The 20825-nt window shown below is 44.7% G+C and overlaps 1 protein-coding gene across 1 annotated transcript in view; it reads right to left on the bottom strand.

Moving 5' to 3' along the window:
• Positions 1-3278: 3278 nt before the first annotated feature.
• TAP2 (transporter 2, ATP binding cassette subfamily B member) overlaps positions 3279-20825 on the bottom strand; it is an 88775-nt gene continuing 71228 nt past the window's right edge. Inside the window, exons 9-12 of the mRNA XM_073598273.1 lie at positions 14624-14797; positions 11199-11358; positions 7723-7859; positions 3279-7636 (exon numbers count right to left, since the gene is read on the bottom strand). Of these exons, the coding sequence (XP_073454374.1) occupies positions 7451-7636; positions 7723-7859; positions 11199-11358; positions 14624-14797 (657 nt within the window). The 3' untranslated portion in view covers positions 3279-7450. The remainder of the gene's footprint in view (positions 7637-7722; positions 7860-11198; positions 11359-14623; positions 14798-20825) is intronic.

Below are 20825 nucleotides of genomic sequence, written 5' to 3'. Positions count from 1 at the left end.
AAATATGGAAAGGTTTCTTCACAGTCAGAGCAGTGAAAATGTGGAAAAGACTCCCTCCAGAGGTGGTTCTGTCCAGCTCAGTTGATTGCTTTACAAAATAGCTGGATTCTTTCCTAAATGTACATACTATAACTAAATACTGATATTTATAAGTAAAGTTGATCCAGAGAATATCCGATTGCCTATCGGGGGATCAGGAAGGAATTGTTTCCCCTGCTGGAGAAAATTGGTTCATGCTTTATTGTTTTTTTGTCTTCCTCACAATCGACTGAATTGATCGAACCATATCATGAATTCAACTTTTAATTTCTCTACGATGCTTATAGACCCTGACGTGGATAAGGGCTTGTTTTTAAAGCAGAACTCCGGGATTTTCAAAAATCCCCTATTAGTACACCTCCCACACAAAACACTAAACAGGTACATAGCTCCCAACTGTCCCTGATTTGGAGGGACTGTCACTGATTTGGAGCAGAGTCCCTCTGTCCCTCTCCCCCCCTCATTTGTCCATCATTTTGGTCTGATCTATATAGTTGTATATAAAATGCACTTTTTATCTTTCAAGAAGTGTTTCCCAGTGCTAAACCTTTCATCCAAATTCTAAATTGCTGCATTTGTAAATTTTAAAAGCCAACATAAAGGAATAGTAGTGGTTAAAACAAAACCTTGTGGATTTAATTAACCTTTTTTTCTTGGTTAATTCTCCTTTAAGGGGGTGTGACAGGGGGTGTTTCCTATGCCTACATACATTTGATAGTAGGTGTCCCTCATCCCCAATTTAAAATGTTGGGAGGTATGCAGTTATTACATTTGTGAAATTTCTTACCATTGAATAGAAATGTCTGATTGAATTTTCAAGAAGTCAGCTCTGTAATTCAAAACATGCTGCATGTATTCTGCTAAGGAGGAAGTGTTAGAACAATGATTACATCATATCCATATTATTTCTATGAAGGCCTTACAGAGAACCCATGGAAAGGTTCCTGTCAGTGTTCGTAATGTTACTGATTCTCCAGTGATGCTTCAGGCCTGAATGATGTTAAGGCGGGTAAATCCAGTCACACCCATCACACAACATGGTATAGTGGGGGAAGCCAAGGAAGAGTTACCAGAGGAGTATTTCTATCCAAAAGGATGAGTCCCTTGTCCTCATCAACATGGGGACAAGGTGCTTTAGGGGGGACCCCAAAGCACCCTCCCAATGTTGAGAGCATGTGGCCTGGTACGGTTCAGGAGGGGGGGGCGCTCTCTCGTCCCCCCTCTTTTCCTGCGGCCTGCCAGGTTGCATGCTCGGATAAGGGTCTGGTATGGATTTTTGGGGGGACCCCACGCCAATTTTTTTTACATTTTGGCGCTGGGTTCCCCTTAAAATCCAGGGGGGACCCCTACATCATTTTTTTTTTAATTGTGGCACAGGGTTCCCCTTAATATCCATACCAGACCTGAAGGGCCTGATATTGAATTTAGGGGGACCCCCACGCCAGTTTTTTTTTAATTTTGGTTTGGGGTTTCCCTGTGGGGAAATCCCATGCAGTTTTTATCAATGAACTTTTATGTGTATTGTCGGGCCAGCAATTCATTAATAGCCGTGAGTAGTTTTAAATGACTTTTTTCCTTTGAAATGTCATTTTGCTGTCAGACTGTTCTAAACACGGGAAACATGCGCCCCTTTACAGGCACACTATAGACACCCCCCAGGTACGAAATTTAAAGGGATATTACACTTTTATTGTTTGACTTTAAGCATTATTAAAATCACTGCTCCCGAAAAAACGGCCCTTTTTAAAACTTTTTTTTGCATTTATCCATGTCCCCTGGGGCAGGACCCAGGTCCCCAAACCCTTTTTAGGACAATACCATGCAAATTAGCCTTTAAAATGAGCACTTTTGATTTTGAACGTTCGAGTCTCATAGACTTCAATGGGGTTCTAACGTTCGTGCGAAGTTTTGGTCTGTTCGCAAGTTCTGGTGTGAACCGAACCGGGGGGGTGTTTTCGGCTCATCCTTAGTCTCAACCTCTACTGCCAGATGAGGCCACAACAATAGAAGATGGCAGTGATGATGATCTGGAGGTAGAATGGTTGTGGCCATCTGAGCCCATGGATGCCACTCCCTCCACATCAACTGCTAATCAGCACTCGGGTGTGCTCCGGGCCTGATGCATCTGAATTTGTGCCTCAGGTGTAAGGCAATTCAGAGCTAGTAGAGCAAGCCTACCAGTTAGTTCATGAACCTGATGAAGGGTTTCCTGATGGGAGTTCCTCTGAGGTTCAAGGTGGGGATGGTGTGTTCAGGATGATGCGCTGTGTTAGTTTTCCGCCACACATAGCGTTTTGCTTTTAGGCCAAAAAGTTAAATTTTGGTCTCATTTGACCAGAGCACCTTCTTCCACATGTTTGCTGTGTCCCCCACATGGTTTCTCACAAACTGCAAATGGGACTTCTTATGACTTTCTTTCAACAATGGCTTTCTTCCTGCCACTCTTCCATAAAGGTCAGATTTGTGGAGTGCACGACTAATAGATTTGTGGAGTGCACGACTAATAGTTGTCCTGTGGACAGATTCTCCCACCTGAGCTGTGGATCTCTGCAGCTCCTCCAGAGTTACCTCGGCTGCTTCTCTAATTAATGCTCTCCTTGCCCAGCCTGTCAGTTTAGGTGGATGGCCATGTCTTGGTAGGCTGCAGTTGTGCCATTCTCTTTCCATTTTCGGATGATGGATTGAACAGAGCTCCGTGAGATGTTCAAAGCTTGGGATATTTTTTTTATTACTTAACCCTGCTTTAAACTTCTCCACAACTTTATCCCTGACCTGTCTGATGTGTTCCTTGGCCTTTGTGATGCTGATTGTTCACTAAGTTTTTCTAACAAATCTCTGAGAGCTTCACAGAACAACTGTATTTATAATGAGATTAAATTACACACAGGTGGACTCTATTTACTAATTAGGTAACTTCTGAAGGCAATTGGTTCCACTAGATTTTAGTTAGGGGTATCAGAGTAAAGGGGGCTGAATACAAATGCACGCCACACTTTTCACATATTAATTTGTAAAAAAATTTGAAAACCATTTATCATTTTCCTTCCACTTCACAATTATGTGCCACTTTATGTTGGTCTATCAAATAAAATCCCAATAGAATACATTTCCATTTTTTGCTGTAACATGACAAAATGTGGACAATTTCAAGGGGTAAGAATAATTTTTCAAGGCACTGTATATACAATCAATACAATTATAATAGCACGTCTCTGAAAAAAACAAAAAACAATGTAACATTTTGAAGAAATATTTTTATAATATAATATTTACAGTTTCTTCTTATACAAACTATTTAAAAAAGGTATTGTTGCATTATGCAATTTCCAAATCTAAATAATAGCAGGAAAATAAAATGCACAACCTATTAAATATCTTGGATCGATAAAGAAGACTCAGACTGTTTTCAATGTTTTCCAAAAAGCAGTATATGTTTTAGTCAATATATACATACAGCATGATATCCCAGGGATTCAACTGGAGAAAAGAAAATTCTTAAAGAGAATCAGTCACCTGTGGGCCTTTGTAGTAGCACCACATTACTGGAATTGTTATTATAGTGCATCTCTCAGAGATTAGTATGTTTTTATTATTTACTCCTACTCTCTCCCTGTCACAACTAGAGTGCCAGACTGGGTTTTGGGTTCTGAGGCCATCCCATTTTCTGGCTGGGCTCAGTGCAGGTAACAAACACTAATATATTACTGTTTTTAACAATTAGGCTGTCAGAGAAAACTATAGTGTTAGTTAATTGACAGTTTATTCTCCTCCTGCAACCCAGACCGAGTGTTAGTTCTTTGGCCTCAGAGAAAACAAGAGGCAGGCAGCCTCTATGGGCTCCTTACAGCCTAGAAATGGGGCTATTGTAACAATCTGAGTGTGCATACTTAGGGGTCTATTTAAAAAAGAAAATGCTGAGCCAATGGACTTGATTTACTAAAGCCAAATAGACTGTGCACTTTGCAAAGTGCAGTTTCCCTCTGCAAGAGCATTTGCGCCAGAGCTTTATAAATGAGCAAAAGATCCGCTGACTTCCACCATCCAATCATGTGCAAATAAAAATGCTGTGTATTTTTTCCTTGCACATGATTAGGTATTCTTTGCAAAGTGAAGCTTTACCTCATTTACTAAGCTTTGGAGCAACTTTTGCAAAAGTGCACAGTCTATAAAAGTGCAGTTGCTCTCTGCAAAAGCAGTTGCTCCAGAACTTAGTAAATAAGCAGAAGCTCTGCTAACTTCCATCATCCAATTATGTGCAAGCAAAAATGCTGTTTTTTAAATTTCCTTTGCATGTGGTTGGCATTCTTTGTAAAGGGAATCGTTACCTCATTTACCAAGCACTGGAGCAATTGCCCTCGCAATTGCCCTTTAGTAAATCAACCCCATAGTGTCAGGTAGTAAGGCCATCTCCTGCCTGGGCTCAGTACTGACAGCCCACACACCCATATGAACTGTAAATTAACAGAGGTGCTATCAGGATTACATGAACAAAAATGAAAGGATTTGTTAGCTGATAGTTTTAATTTCCTCCTGTGCCCCAGACAGAGTATCAGTTATCATCCCTGAGCTTGGGCAGGAGACAGGGTACCCTCCCTGGAGAACATACTGACATTTCTGCTCTGACTGGGAGAGAATACAATAAAAATAACAACACCAATAGCTATACCTTAAACTGTAATGGCTGCCCTATTATTTATATGGATAGACAGTACTGTATAGAGTGTTACAAATTCCATTTCTTAAAAATTTCTGTACAAAGTGCACCTATGGACATATTAAAATTGTGAAACCATCCTTACATTTCACAGAAGGCACCACCAGGGACCTGTGCCCTGGTTTTGCTTTTCTGCATTTTAAAACGACTCGTCAGAGGGATTGATTTACCAAAGTGTAGTTAATGTATGCTTGCTTCCATCATCGAATTACGTGCAGAATATTTACCAATTTCTGCAAATTATTGGGTTTGGAAGACTATTTCACATTGCTTCATCTTTGTTCATAGCCCCAAAGCCCAATGGACAGCCTCTCTATTGGCCATTGCTATCACTCAATATATTAACCACTTTGTAATAACAACACGATTTTATAGGTCCAAATGTAACCACCCCCCTGCCGTGGCAACTTTAACTAACAATTCTGGAGAGAACTAGGAATGCTCATCTGTGTGTGTTTCTTGTTCTCAGATCTACTATCAAACAAGTACCAATAGTGGGTTGTCAGAAGACCAAGCTTCACTTTTACCAGTAGCGGCCTGTCCATTTGGGGCACAGGGGCACCGCCCCCCTAATCCCTATGCCCGCCCCTATTCTACATGCAGGATGCTGGATGCATGGATTAAAATGGGGTTTTTTTTTTTTAAGCACATGATTAGAGCTGAGGCTCTAATTGGCTTAAAAAAGGGTGGGCTTGGGACACAGAGCACTGCACCCTAAGCTCACTCAGTTGTGTGATATTAGCAAATTAATATTTGCTATTATTTCCTGATTCTCCTCTTGGCCAATCAGGAAGCGGGTCCTGAGACTCGACTGGCCAGGGAGTCTTAGGACCCACTTATTGTTCGGTCGGAAGGAGAAACAATGGCCCTGGAGCTAGGAAGAGTCAGGGAGCAGCTCAGCCAGTGGTCCTCTCCAGCCGGGACTTGGCTCCCTCTCCAGGGACGGCTCACCCGCATAACATCCCCTATCCTGCACTCCCCGGCTCGGACAGTAGAGGGAGGAGGGGGGAGATCAGAGTGTCATCCCAGGACTCGTCATCTGCCTCCTAAGATAAGGAGGCCTAGGATCGCCGCATCCCCGTCCGTCAATCTCCCGCAGGGGGGTTATCACCATCTTCCCCTCCATCTCCCATGGGGGGGGGTTGGCCCCCCTGTCTCCTAAATTATTGAGCACCAGCCGCCACTGACTTTAACAGAAGTCAAGATTTGCAATTAAGTTCATACCCCTGAATCTACTGATCATTTTGACATACAAGGTGTGACAATTTAATTCCTGTAATGCCTGCGGCTTAGCACTATGGTGGTGGGTCAAGCAGCCATTCGCACCCAAGCCTGTTCTGACATGTTCTAACTTGCACTGGGTTGCAAAAAAGTTGACTTAGTCTTTATGGAGTAGTAGAAGGAATAACACGTGTGTGCCTTATATGGTTGGCGGAATATGAGTGACAGGAATCTAGAGCAGCGGATTAACATCAAATTTTGCGTGAATATTGGCAAAAGTGTGAGTTAAACCTTAGCTGTTACAACATGCTTATGGTGAACATCCCATGAAGAAATAGTGTTTTTAAACCGCATATGCAGTTTAAAAAGGTTCGGGAAGATGTCCACAATGACTCAAGAATGGTTAACCCACATTGTTACTTGGAAATTCTGAAAAGGTTACGGGAACCTGTTTGGAGGAAAAGACTGGAACTCTGGCCTGACAAGTGAATTCTCAACCACGACAATGCTCCTGCACATAATGCGTTAAGTGTTCGCGAGTTCCCGACCCAGAAATCCATTTCAAAACTTGCCAAATCACTTTATTTCCCTGACTTAGCAGTGCACCACACGACTTTCCAAAATTTTAAAAATCCCATAAAAGGACACAGATTTGATGTCATTTCGGACATCCAATGTGCCGTGATGAAGATACTGCGCAGCGTTCTGGAAAACAAATTCCAGGAATGATTCTGGCAGTGGTGCAGTCATCTACAAAAGTGCGTCACTTCACAAGGAGACTACTTTGAAGGTGACAAGCAAACATTTTTTTCATTACAGTCCATACTGGGACTGTGGGAATTGCCACACCTCGTACAGATTTCACTGAAGGTAAATCCTTATATTTCATCATATACTCAGTTTAAATAGCTTGTTTGCCAAAGGGTTAGTTATAGTTCAAGCCCTATATTGCTCCTTTCAGGCAAATTATTTTTTCATAGTACATATGAAACCACCTGCCAATCATTTAGCACTGTGCAACCTTCTCCCTTGAGAATGCTCTACATCCAATGCGTCCAGGAAAATGCAAAAATGAAAGGTCATTGGATTTGAATAATTTCCTTTTTAGTGATTATATTAGTACATATATTAGTACTAGTACAGTCACAATGTGGAAGGTTCAGTGCATGGATAGGTGCTACCAGTAGTAGGTTATACACAGCCAGTAGGTTTGATGTCCAAACATTACCAAGATGACCACAAAATAGTTTCTAAAATTTTCGAGGGTTTCTGGTTTTTTGTCACAAGTCATGTCAAGTACTTTGTGTTCATATAGTGGTCATTTACACAAACGTTGCTTTGTTGCTTTCTGTAACACTGTTTGTGCATTCATAAGGAACCGTGGTTACCTTTGTCAAAGTGCATCATTCACAAAACCAAGACAACTTGTTTGGTTTTTATAAACTCCATCAGTAACACTATCATCTTGAGTCAACTTTAGTCATGATTCTGCAGGAGCTTTAGATAGACTCCTCTTCTCCCTACAAGGTCATCATGAGTCCCACTCTCCACCAGCTGTCCCTTTTCCAGGACCAGGATCTGGTCAGCTTTTTGTACAGTGCGCAGCCTGTGGGCGATGATCAGAAGACAGAGGTCTGGAATACTCTGTAGAGACTGCTGGATCTGTAGTAGAAACAGATGGTGAAAGTGAACGTCAAAAACACAAGACTGACTAAGAGGATCTAAGACCAATGCCTGCGCTCACTCACCTCGTGTTCCGTTTCAACATCAAGACAGCTTGAAGCCTCGTCTAGAATAAGCAGTTTGGGAAGGCGTGAGAGAGCACGTGCAAGAGCGATCCGCTGCTTCTGCCCAGCACCCATCTGAGCCCCGCTGCTGCCAACATCTGAAAAACACAATGTGACATATAGAATCTATTTCTGAGCTGCTCCAGGGGCTACAAGCAGAAATGGACCTTAAAGTGGAACAAAACCCTCCTATCATGCAGCCAAAGATGGCACCATCTTAGCTTCTATTTAGATCTGCAGTTGCCATTTTGCTGCACATGTGACACCTATGACACCAGATTTTTGAGGACTTGAAAGTTTAGTTGAGAACCCATATATTTTTTTTTGTAGACTTAAAGCGGAGTTCCATTTTTTTCTAAAATTTTTTAAAAGTCAGCAGCTACAAAAAGTGTAGCTGCTGACTTTTAATAATTACACACTGTCCAGCGATACGGCCGTCCGAAGCCTCTCCCTTTCCTCTGCGGCGCCGTCATTGCAAGTGTGGGCACCTGGCTGTGACACCTTGCGGCTTTACAGCCGGGTGCACGAGTGGCGCTGTGCCTTCTCAGTGGCCAGGCAATCCTCTGGGACCTGTGACGTATCCTAGGAGATTGCAGGGAGGGAGAGAGGAGTTGCCCAGGCAGCCAGTCGGAAGTGGGGGCTGGGTACCTGTTAATACTAGGTACCCGCTCCCCCCCAAAAACAAAATTACATGCCAGATGTGGGGGTGAGGAGTGCTTAAAGCAGAAGTTTCACTTTTGGAAGTTCTGCTTTAATTTGTGGGAACTTAGAACACTATTCTATGTGTCAAGACTACTTTGGGCAATGCAGCCCAATGGGGTTGGTGTGAAGGAACTCTAAGCTTTCTTTTAGAGAACCCTTAAATCAGTGGGTTTAGTTCCACTTATAGGTCCATACCTGAATATTCATACCTATACTTTAGTATTAAATTACAAAATGTTTTGTGTAACAATCAGCCTTGCTGTAGAAAAGTTTAAAAAAAATTAAAGCGGGAGTCCCGCTAAATTTTTTTTTTTAAAAGTCAGCAGCTACAAATACTGCAGCTGCTGACTTTTAAAATAAGGACACTTACCTGTCCCAGGGTCCAGCAATGTCGGCACCCGAGGCCGAACCGCCCCTCGGTCCTCAGATGCTGCCGCCACCATCTTCGGTAAGGGAATCAGGAAATGAAGCCTTGTGGCTTCACTTCCCGGTTCCCTACTGCACATGCGTGAGTCGTGCTGCACAATCTGAATGGTCCCTGCTGTCTCTGGGGCCCGTGTGTGTCCCAACAGACAGCGCGGGTAGACAGGAAGAGGCTTAGACACCGTGGGAGTCTATGCCGGAAGTGGGTGCAAATACCTGTCTTAGACGGGTATCTGCACCACCCTCCCCCCTGAAAGGTGCCAAATGTGACACTGGAGGGGGGGAGGGTTCCAAAAACGGAGGTTCAATTTTTGTGTGAACCTCCTCTTTAAGTTCCCCACTAAGTACTGCTATTTTAACTGCTGCAAAGTTACCTTTATTTTAGCTTTTCATGAATTCCTGTGTACCACAAACTAGGCTGGAAGTGGGTGGGTATCCCTATCTCCTCCACTACATGGCCAAATGTTTGCAGACACTTGACCATCACACCTATATGAGCTTGTTGGACATCCCATTCAAAAGCAATGTAGTTAGCCTCGTGGAACAGCTTGCGCTCTTCTTCTTCTAATGTTTTCCAAAAGAGTGTCTACAGGCAACTGTGAAGCAACTGTGAAGCATGACGGAGGTTCTTTGCAAGTTTGGGGCTGCATTTCTGTAAATGGAGTTGGAGATTTGGTGAGGATCAATGGTGTCCTCAATGCTGAGAAATACAGGCAGATGCCTATCCATCATGCCATACCCTCACGGAGGCGTGTGATTGGCTCCAAATTTATTTTGCAGCAGGACAACCACCCCAAACACACAGCCAATGTCAATAAGAACTATCTTCAGCGTAAAGAATAAAAGGGGTTCTGGAAGTGATGGATTGGCCCTCACAGAGCCCTGATCTCAGCATCATGGAGTCTGTCTGGGATTACATGAAGGGACAGAAGGATTTGAGGTAACCGACATCCACAGAAGATCTGTGGTTAGTTCTCCAAGATGTTTGGAACAACCTACCTGCCGAGTTACTTCAAATATTGTGTGCAAGTGTACCTAGAACAATTGATGCTGTATTGAAGGCAAAGGGCGGTCACAACAAATACAGATTTGATTTGGATGTCTCTTCTGTTCATTCTGTTCATTTGCTGATAAAAAATAAACTATTAACACTTCTACTACTGAAGGCATTTTAAGGCCTATTTCACACTAGCGGTTCAACCAGGTCCGGCATTTCGTTTTTTCAGGCGCTCCATTCTTCCTTATGGAGTGCCATCTGTAAACGGAAAGGTGTCTGCTTACACCCGTTTACATCCAATCCGATCCTCTAAAAACAGACGGATGGTGATCCGTTCATCTTCCATCTAGCGGATCTGATGGCAGTTGGGTGTAAACAGACAGGTGGTCTGTTTACATCCGACCTCCCATAGAGGAGAGCGGGCTGTGCCTGTGTCCACTCTGCTCAGACCAGTCATCTGCTTGCTCAGCGGGGATCAATGGACAGGTCCCCTACTGAGGAAGCGGACTCATGGCGGAGTCTGCCCTGAGTGAAAGGGACATTTTTTCACACCTGCCCAGGGACGGACTGATAACTCATAGGGCCCCCGGGCAATAGGAGATTATGGGGCCCCCAGGCAGTCAGAGATTATGGGGCCACACAGTATACACACACACAGTATACAATCACACAGTATACACATACATGTACACACAGTATACGCAGACAGATGTAAAAAAAAACACAGATTTATAGATACTATCCCTGGTTTTACTGATGCTGGCAACCCTGATGGGGCCCCCTAGTGGCCCAGGGCCCTTGGGCAGTGCCCGAGTGGCTCAATGGTCAGTCCGCCCCTGCACCTGTCTAAAACCTTTGCACAGTACTGTACATTGTGAAACACAACAATTAAACAAAATGAAAGCTATTGTGGCTGATATACAGTTTACATACATGTACAGTAAGTTCTGCTATAACTCTGGAAGTAGTACCCGAGATGCATAGAAGTGGGTGGGCAGCTTATGCTTGGGGATGCGAAGATAGTAGGAACTGTCTTGGTAATTAGAGGTCTGAGAGCTCTCATAGATCCTAAATAAATGACCGTGGAGTGAGTTTAGAACCTTTAATATTGCTACAATAGCAGTGGCTGGATATTTTGTTTTTAATGAATTTCTTTGATACTGAAATAACATATGAATGTTCTTTCTGAACGTTTGTTCTTCTAATAATTAAAGTTATGGAGAACTAATAAGGTACAAAACTATCACTGGGATTCTGCTGGCAGAATTGAATCTTCTAATGCTGGAACCCTTTGAGGCCGATGGCACCATCTTACCTGTGTCATATCCCTTATCCATTCTTTCAATGAAACCACCAGCTTTAGCTTTCCTTGCTGCTTCCACCAGCTGCTTTTCAGAAGGGCTGTTAAGACCATAAGCAATGTTTTCTTTGACTGTTCCAGCAAACAGGACTGGATCTTGAGCTACCAGAGCAACCTATAAAATATATAATTGGTTAGCAATTAAAGTGTTACTAAACCCAGGACCCTGCATTCAGTATATATGGTCTCCGACAGTACACAAAACATGGAAATGCCCATACCTCCCAACTTTTTAACCACTTACGGACCTCCGCACGCCGATATACGTCCTAACTTTGAAGAGGAATATCGTTGTTATGGCAGCAGCTAGCTGCCATAACCCCGGTATCCTCTTCTTAGGCCGGCGGCCCGCTTTCAGATAAAAGTGGTCTCTGCGGCGGATTCACCGCAAGATCACTTTTATCGGTGGTGGAAGAGGGGTCCCCCCCTCCCGCCTCGCTCTGGTGCCCTCCGCTGCTTACTGGAGCCGTCGGCAGCGGCGGAGGAGATCAGATCCTTTCACATGCTGGGTATGGAGACGAGTGAGGGTAAGATGTCCCCCCCCCATCTCCATACCATTGCAGGGCGGAAGCGACGTCAAAACATTACTTCCACTCTTAGCCAAAGGGCCATTTTTTTTTACAACATTTTAATTTTTTTTATTTATTTTTGTTGCAAATTAGTGTAAATATGAGATCTGAGGTCTTTTTGACCCCTGATCTCATATTTAAGAGGTCCTGTCATGCTTTTTTTCTATTACAAGGGATGTTTACATTCCTTGTAATAGGAATAAAAGTGACACCATTTTTTTTTAAAAGAACAGTGTAAAAATAAAAAAATAAAAGGTAAAATAAATAAGTCCCGCCGAGCTCGCATGCAGAAGCGGACACATACGTGAGTAGCGCCCGCATATGAAAACGATGTTCAAATCACACATGGGAGGTATCGCTGCGATCGATGGAGTGAGAGCAATAATTCTAGCCTTAGACCTTCTCTGTAACTCAAAAGATGCAACCTGTAGAATTTTTTAAACGTCGCCTATGGAGATTTTTAAGGGTAAAAGTTTTTCGCCATTCCATGAGGGGGCGCAATTTTGGAGCGTGACATGTTGGGTATCAGTTTACTCGGCGTAACATTATCTTTCACAATATAAAGAAAATTGGGCTAACTTTAACGTTAACTTATTTTTTAATTTAAAAAAGTGTATCTTTTCCAAAAAAAAGTGCGCTTGTAAGACCGTTGCGCAAATACAGTGTGACAGAAAGTATTGCAACGACCACCATATAATTCTCTAGGGTATTAGAAAAAAAATGTATAATGTTTGGGGGTTTTAAGTAATTTTCTAGCAAAAAAAAAACAGTTTTTAACTTGTAAAGAACAAATCTCAAAAAGAGGCTCGGTCCTTAAGTGGTTAAGATAGGAACAAGGGGCACCTATTAGCAAAAGTATGTAGGTATAGGACACACCCCCTGTCACGCCCCCATAACCACTTAAAGTCCAGTCTCCGCAGTTGTACTGCGGCAGGTTGCCTCTATTACGTGAATCACCGCCATTGTACGTCGCTTCGTGTAACGGATATAGCAGGTGCCCGCACGGCCCTGGAGCCTGTGCACGTGGCCGGCGCGATGTCCGCCGGCCATCCGCGATCGCTCCACACAGAGGCAGAACGGGGATCTGCCAGTGTAAACACGGCGGATCCCCATTCTGACAAGGGAACTGAGAGTGATCGTCTGCACCTAGTGATTAGGAACAGCGATCTCTCTCCTCCTCCAGTCAGCCCAGCCCCCATACAGTTAGAAACACCTCCCGCGGAACACATTTAACCTTTTGATCGCCCCTGGTGTTAACCCCTTCCCTGCCAGTGACATTTATACAGTAATCAGTGCATTTTTACAGCGCTAATCGCTGTATAAATGTCACTGGTCCCAAAAAAGTGTCAAAAGTGTCCAATCTGTCCGCCGCAATGTCGCAGTCCCAGTCTCAGATCGCCCCAATTACTCGTAAAAAAAATAAAATATGGAATGCTATAAATCTATTCCGTATTTTGTAGACACTAACTTTTGTGCAAACCAATCAATATACGCTTATTGCGATTTTTTTTTTTTTAACCAAAATTTGTACAATACATTTTGGCCTAAACTGAAGAAGAAATTTGTTTTTTTATATTTTTTGGGGGATATTTATAGCAAAAAGTACAAAATGTGTTTTTTTCAAAATTGTCACTCTTTTTGTTTATAGCGCAAAAACCCCCCCAAAAAAACGCAGAGGTTATCAATTACCACCAAAAGAAAGCTCTATTTGTGAGGAAAAAAAGACATCAATTTTGTTTGGGTACAACGTCGCACGACCGCGCAATTGTCAGTTAAAGCGACGTAGTGCCATATTGCAAAAAATGGCCTGGTCATTAAGGGGGCAAATCCTTCTGGTCCTTAAAGTGGAGTTCCACCCACTTTTACAACTCTTCAGCATCCCTCACTAAACTGTTCACTGTAAACGAATTGGATATTTAAAAAAAAATTTTCTCAGAACCTACTGTATATCTGCTGTATTCATTTTTCACTTCCTCCTCCCTGGCCGCGGCCCATTGCATCATTTCCTGTTTGCAATGCCTTCTGGGAAGGGGCAGCAACTTCCTCTGACACTGCCGTTGCTATGGAAACCTGACCTGAAACCTATTACACTGCTTGTGCTGCACTGAGCATGTGCGAGATCTGCAAGGATGAGATCCAGGAAGAAATATAGTCTGGCTTCAGATGCCCACACTTAAGATGGCAACGGCCTGCTGTAAGTTTATAAAATAACAAACTACTGCTATAAACTAACAAAACAGACCTTAGTTTACAGACTAACTTTACTAGAATACATTAAGCTTGTGTATTATAGGGGTATTTTTATTTAAAAAGTACAATTTCGGTCGGAACACCACTTTAAGTGGTTAACCACTGGCTGTTTAAGGGGCCCAAGGGCTTATTGAGACAGCTGCTAAAACCCGTACTTTGCACTGAGCTGCTTTTTGCTACATGTGTCTCCAGCTTGGAGCTGCATGCAGGCAGCTCATAGACGTGGGTGCAGAATCATGGGCTGCCCAGGCACCATCACATGTCAAAAATTCGACAAGGAGCGGGGGATCCGAATGCAGACTTTATGGTGGGGATTTACTAAAACTGGTGCACACAGAATCTGTTGCAGCTGTGCAGAGTAACCAATCAGCTTCTAACTTCAGCTTGTTAAATTAAGCTTTGACAATAAAACCTGGAAGCTGATTGGTTTCTATGCAGAGCTCAACCAGATGCTGTGTGCAGCAGTTTTAGTAAATCTACCCCTGCGCATATTTAAAATTACAATTATTTATTAAATAAGGTGGTTTGCTTTTAATAAATAAGTTGGTAGAAAAAGATTACCTTACTGTGGAGGAACTGGTGCTTATATTTGGCCAGTGGTATTCCGTCAAGTAAGATTTCTCCACTCTGTGGCTCGTAGAATCTCTCCAGCAGTGCCACACAGGTCGTCTTGCCACCACCAGAGGGCCCCACTATAGCTGTGACAGTGCCAGGCTTAAGAGTGAATGACACATCCTGAAGGGTACAAAATTATACATAAGCACACCCCAATGTATGGGGGAAGCCACAGGCTGAAAAAAAATTAGAGGTGCATTTATCAAAAACATTTGCATAGCTGCTCATTCATCAATGAAGTTTGTTCTGTGTGAATGAGTCAAAATCGAATGTTCTCAGCTGTATTCTCTTTAATTTGTTACATGGTATGGCCACTAGATGGCACTGACTATCATAGGAAAAAAGTATGCTTCTTAGAGCCATCTAATGCCCGTAGTTCTGTACCTCCCCCCATCACACATTCAAACAAAAGTCAACGTATCCAGAGAACATTCAGTTTTGCCCCATTCGCACTGAACAAATTTAAATGCAGTTTTAATGGACGAACAGCTATGTGAATTAACACCCTTAGTGCTTAAAAAAAAACATATTCAAGAAAAAATATACAAATTGCTGGAAAATCTGATTGTCACATAAAGTATCTGAACCTTTGATTGCATATGGCCAGTCTATGGGCTTATGTATATGGACTTTTTTTGTATCAGGCAAAGTAAATGCAAAAGCAACTCAAAAGCATCCTGAAGGAAACCTGTCAAAAATATGGAGGTTGCCACTGCTGAGCTCTCCTGAAAATGCAAATTGCCTGGCTGCCATGATGACCCTCTTGCTTTAGTACTTTGAATTCCTGACGACAGACAAGTATGCAGATCAGGATTTCTGATATTTATTTGACTTTCTTGAGCTCAATACTTATCAGAGCCAAATAAACTTTTAAAGCCACTAGATCAGGGGACTCCAAATTTTTAAAACAAAGGGCCAGTTTACTGCCCTTTAAACTTTAGAGGGGCCGGACTGTGTCCAGTGGGAGAAGAAAAGGTCCAAGCATCGGTAGGAGTAAACAATGCCATAGGCTTGGTGGTCAGTGGGAGCAAAAAAAATGACATCATTGGTGTCAGTTGGAAGAATAATATCCCATGCCCATGTCAGGTGTCAATGGGAGAAATATTTCCCCATCGCTGGTGTCAGTGGGAGGAATAGTGCCCCATCATTGGTATCAGTGGGAGGAATAGTGCCCAATCGTTGGTATCAGTGGGAGGAATAGTGCCCAATCGTTGGTATCAGTGGGAGGAATAGTGCCCCATCATTGGTATCAGTGGGAGGAATAGTGCCCCATCATCGGTATCAGTGGGAGGAATAGTGCCCCATCATCGATATCAGTGGGAGGAATAGTGTCCCATCATCGGTATCAGTGGGAGGAATAGTGCCCCATCATCGGTATCAGTGGGAGGAATAGTGCCCCACCCATCATTGGAGCACAGGTGTGTCAGGAGGAGGCTGTCTCTCTGGAGCTGCTGCAGATCTGTGTGAGAGGGGACTGGTGAGGAAATCTATCCCAGCTCTCCTGGCCCCTTTCTGGGGAAGCCATGGAGGCCAGCAGGGCCTCTCCTGCTGGAAGCTCACAGCCATCTCCTGGGCCATCAGGTAACATACCTGCCCCTATACAACCCATGGTTGGTGATCTCTCTGCCCCTGGTGAAGATGAAGGTTCCGGGGCCATCCGGGAGCGAGTGGTGGCCGGGATTAAGGTCCTGAATAGGGAAAGAGACAAGCTCTACAAGCTCAGAGCGGAGCTGAAGCGCCTGAGAAGGCAACGTGAGGGCTTGCATAGCCAGAAACGTGGATCCATGGATCCGGAGATCCAACTGGCCAAGGTTCGGGTGGAACACCAGGAGACCATTGTGGCCATGATGGAAGGCAGAGATGGGCCATTTAAAGAAAAGTTTTGTAACGATAAAAGATTTGCGAGGATGACAAAGATGGAGGTGGAGGAGGAGACCCCCAGTTCTGACCCCCTGCCCCCTCAGGGAGAGGTAAGCAGCCCCATGCCTTCCCAGGACTCAGGAGGCATGCTCAGGGCCATCCAGGTAATGGAGTCTCCTATGCGGGGGGATCAGCTGGCATTTAATGATGAGGACATAACAGATAATGTGCCTGACAAGGTAAAGCCTGTCAAGTCCCATATCGTGGATAAAACAATTTTTGTGGCATTCAACACTGTGACTGATACAGACAATGTGCCCAGTGAGAGTCAGGCTGCTAGTCCTATGTGTAGTAATGCTGTGCCTGCTGATGCTGCAGTACAGCAAAGTTTGCTTTTAAAAAATGACATTCCTGCAGATGAACTACAAGATTCAGCAGAGCCTATTAACCCCCCTTTGGCTGAAGCTGTTTGCCCCACAGCTGCTGAGGACTCTACAGCACAGCTTCAGGAGACAGCTGATATTGCAGCAGAAACTGTGATTATTCCTGATGGGAATGTGAAGTTTTGTGTGACTGATAAAAATCATCCCAGTACCAGTGTGATGAACAATGGTCCCAGTTCAAGTGTGGACAGTCCTACCAACTCCGTTCAAGCAGTGAATAATAATAGTAATGTACAGACTGCTATGACTTCAGTGTGGGGCCTTGGCCCTGAAAAACTTACCTTTGCTCAGGTGGTACGCTCTGCTCCTGGTAGCTCTGCCCCCAAGCGGGGTTTTCCCCTACAGGCTACCACTTTGAGCACCCCAGAATCTGGTCTTGGGTCTCTGGCTTCTGCTGGGGGTCCCAGACGTAATGTTGTTATTCTGAAATGGGAAGGTGGTGCGATCCCTCCAGCACGGCGTGCGGTGGTGGATTTGATTTTAGAGATGGGTTTTGGGGCAAATGATCTGTATGCCTTTATACATGTAGCTGGGACACGGGATTATACAGTTAGCTTCACCAGGCCAGAGGGTCTTGACCTGTTCTGGGAGAGATATGAGGCTCATTGCAGGTCAAGACCTGAATGGGAAGGTCTGGCCCCAGTTGCAGTTTCTCAGAGGTCTACAGTAAAAAAAATCACAATTATCCTCACTAATGAGAGTGTCCCTGCCCGGGATCTAGAGGTTTGGTTAAGGAACTATGGGGAGGTTTTGACCAAGCCCAATAAAATCCTTGATGAGCGTAACATCTGGACTGGGGGTTGGTCAGTTACAGTCAGGTTGGCCAGGGATGGGAATGTTGTCCGTCACCTGCCCTCCTCAGCTTTTATAGGGAGGGATAGGATGACTGTTTTTTACCCTGGTCAGCCGAAGCTGTGTCACCGCTGTGGAGAAAAGGGGCATTTGAGTTCCTCCTGTTCAGCCTTGATATGTTCAGTGTGTCGAGGTCAGGGTCATATGGCTAAGGACTGCACCGAAATGATCAGGTGCAACCTGTGCCTGCGCCTTGGCCACCCCTACAGCAGATGTCCTGAAGCCTGGCACAATATGGAGAAGGAGGTAATTGATGACATGTCAAGGCTGGACAGGATGGAGGGTGAGGCCCCTGGTGTACCATCCTCCTCTGCGGTGACTGACTCCCCTGGTCCTGCTCAGGATCCCTCTCCAGTTCCTGTGGCCACCCCTCATGTGTCTGTAAGTATTCCTTCTGTATCTGTATCTGTCTCCCCCCAGCCTACTGTACCATCTCCTCTTGTGTCAGAACCTTCCAAGTCTGTGCCCCCTGAGTCAGTTACCCCCCAGGAGTCTACCCCTCCTAAGTCTGATTCAAAGGGAGCACCCCCCCCACCAGCAGTGGTAGTGGGTACTAAAAAGGTTGCTTCTTCCTCTGTAAAGAAGTCTTCTGTAAAGACTTCACAGAAAAAAGTAAGAGATAAGGGCATCTCTGAAGCTGACCTGCAGTACCTGGAGGAGAGAAGGAAGGTTGGGAAGCGGAAGAAGCAGGTGGTGAGGACAGAACAGGCTCCAGTGCCTGTCTCCAACCGGTATAGGTCCTCTAATTGGGATATCTCTTCATCTGGAGCTTCTTCGGAGCGAAGTTCTGATTCCGCAATGGAGTTTGAGGCGGCCTCAAGAAAGAGAGAGGCTTCTGGTGATGAGCAGCAGAGGGGAGCTAAGAAGCAAACCACCCAATAACCCAAATGGCGGTTCCCCCTCCGTTAAAAGTGGTGACAATAAATGTCGCCAGCATTAAGTCAGTAAGAGCTCGTTCTATGGCCTTCTTTTTGTTCAGCCAATTAGATGCTGAAATTTTATTTTTGCAAGAGACTAGGCTCACCTCCTTGGCAGATATTCATATGGCCAAGAGAGAGTGGAGGTATGGTCCATCTTACTGGTCTCTTGCGGCCGAGCCTTACGGCGGTGTGGCGGTGTTGTTTAAAACCGGCATGGTAACTGTCCGGCGGGTTATTGAGGTGGAGATTGGGAGATGTATGGTCTTAGACGTCCTTGTGGGAGGGCAGGACCTGCGCCTAATTAATGTTTATGGACCGCACACAAAGTGGGACAGGAAATGCCTTTTTACAAGGATCAAGCCATTTCTTTTTACATCCCGGCAAGTGGTCTTTGGAGGTGACTTTAATACAGTAACTAGGCCCAAGGACAGGAAGGACTTCAAGGACAGGCTGGGATATGATAGCGTTTTTTTAAATAGTATGGTTAGGGATGCTGGTCTTGTGGATGTGCACATTAAGCACCTCCCGGATGACACTGGGTTCACCTTTCATCGAGGTAATAGTCAGAGTAGAATAGATAGGTTTTTTTTGAAGGAGACCTCTGCTTTCTCACCCCCAGTGGTGCAGGCAGTAGAGTTCTCTGATCACTGTATGCTATCTGTGGTCCTGAATGCTTCAGACGCCCCTCAGAGGGGCAAGGGCATCTGGAGATTGAATTCGACTCTACTCAAGGAAGAACATGTTAGACAATCCTTTGAGGAATTCTTTCAGGCACAGGTGACCATCCTGGACTTTTGTAGCAGCAAGGCTGAGTGGTGGGAGCTGACCAAAAAGAGGATTGCTGGATTCTTCAGGGGCCTAGCCAATAGAAAGCAGTTTAATAAATACATGACCTACCAACGTTTACGGAGGAAGCTGGATATTCTTGTCTCGAGAGGAGGAGATCCTGGGGCAATCTCCGAAGTGAAACTCCTTCTCAGGAAGTGTCAATATGACCGGCATGCCTCTTTGGTTCTGGAGAGGGACTATGGGAAGTACCACTCGCCTGACCCTTACCAGAACTGCAAACAAGGTGTAGCTGTTAAAACGGTCGTTGGCCTTAAGGACAGTACAGGTTCCTTGACAAAGTCCAGGTCAGGGATTCTGGAGGTCGTGAGGTCCTTTTATGCTGACCTTCTTGGGAGGAAAGAGCTTGACCGTGACAAGATGGAAAGCTTTTTGGACTCTACTCCAGGTCTAAATGATGAAGATGTCCCATTGACGAATTTGACAGAGGAGATCACAGTTGAAGAGGTGATAAGGGCAATTGAACAGCTTGCCATCAAAAAGTCACCTGGACCGGATGGCTTGACGGCTGAGTTTTACAAAGCTTTTAAGTCTATTCTGGCCCCACATTTGGTAGAGGTTTTTAACAGTTGCCTTGCTGAGGGGGTACTTCCCTCTTCCATGAGGCACTCAGCTGTGATTCTTCTTTCAAAGGGTAAAGATCCTTCGATGATTGAGAATTGGCGCCCCATCAGCCTTCTTAATGTCGATAGAAAGATACTGGCAAAGATCATTTTCTGGCGCCTATCGTCAGTAGCAGAGTCTTTGCTTTCTCGCCATCAGCACTGTTCGGTCCAGGGTAGGTGCACCTTCACAGCAGTTTTAGCTGTCCGGGAGGCCTTGGAGCGGTGCAGGGCTGCAGGCTGGGGAAAGTATTTGCTGACATTGGATCAGGCAAAGGCTTTTGATCGTGTTAACCATGAGTACCTGTGGTTGCTCCTTAGTAAGTACGGTCTGCCGGGTGGTTTTGTCGATTGGTTAAAAGTCTTGTATGAGGGGGCAGAGAGCTTTCCTCTTGTTAATGGTTGGGTTGGGCAGTCCTTTGAGGTTGGCTCCGGGGTGCGCCAGGGTTGTCCCCTGAGTCCCCTGCTCTATGTGTTTGCAATCGACCCCTTCATCAGGAGGCTAGAGAGCGGCATGTTGTGTGGGGTGCCAGTGGGGCTTCCGGGTGAGCCGCCTTTGAGGGTTGTTGCCTATGCGGACGATGTGTCGGTGATTGTCACTGGGGCGGATGAAGCAGAGGAGGTG

This window comes from Aquarana catesbeiana, linkage group LG09, assembly GCF_042186555.1.
Source record: "Aquarana catesbeiana isolate 2022-GZ linkage group LG09, ASM4218655v1, whole genome shotgun sequence".
NCBI classification, from domain to species: Eukaryota; Metazoa; Chordata; class Amphibia; order Anura; family Ranidae; genus Aquarana; species Aquarana catesbeiana.
Note: the sequence above shows the minus strand (reverse complement) of the source record. Positions and strands in the feature narration are given on the sequence as shown.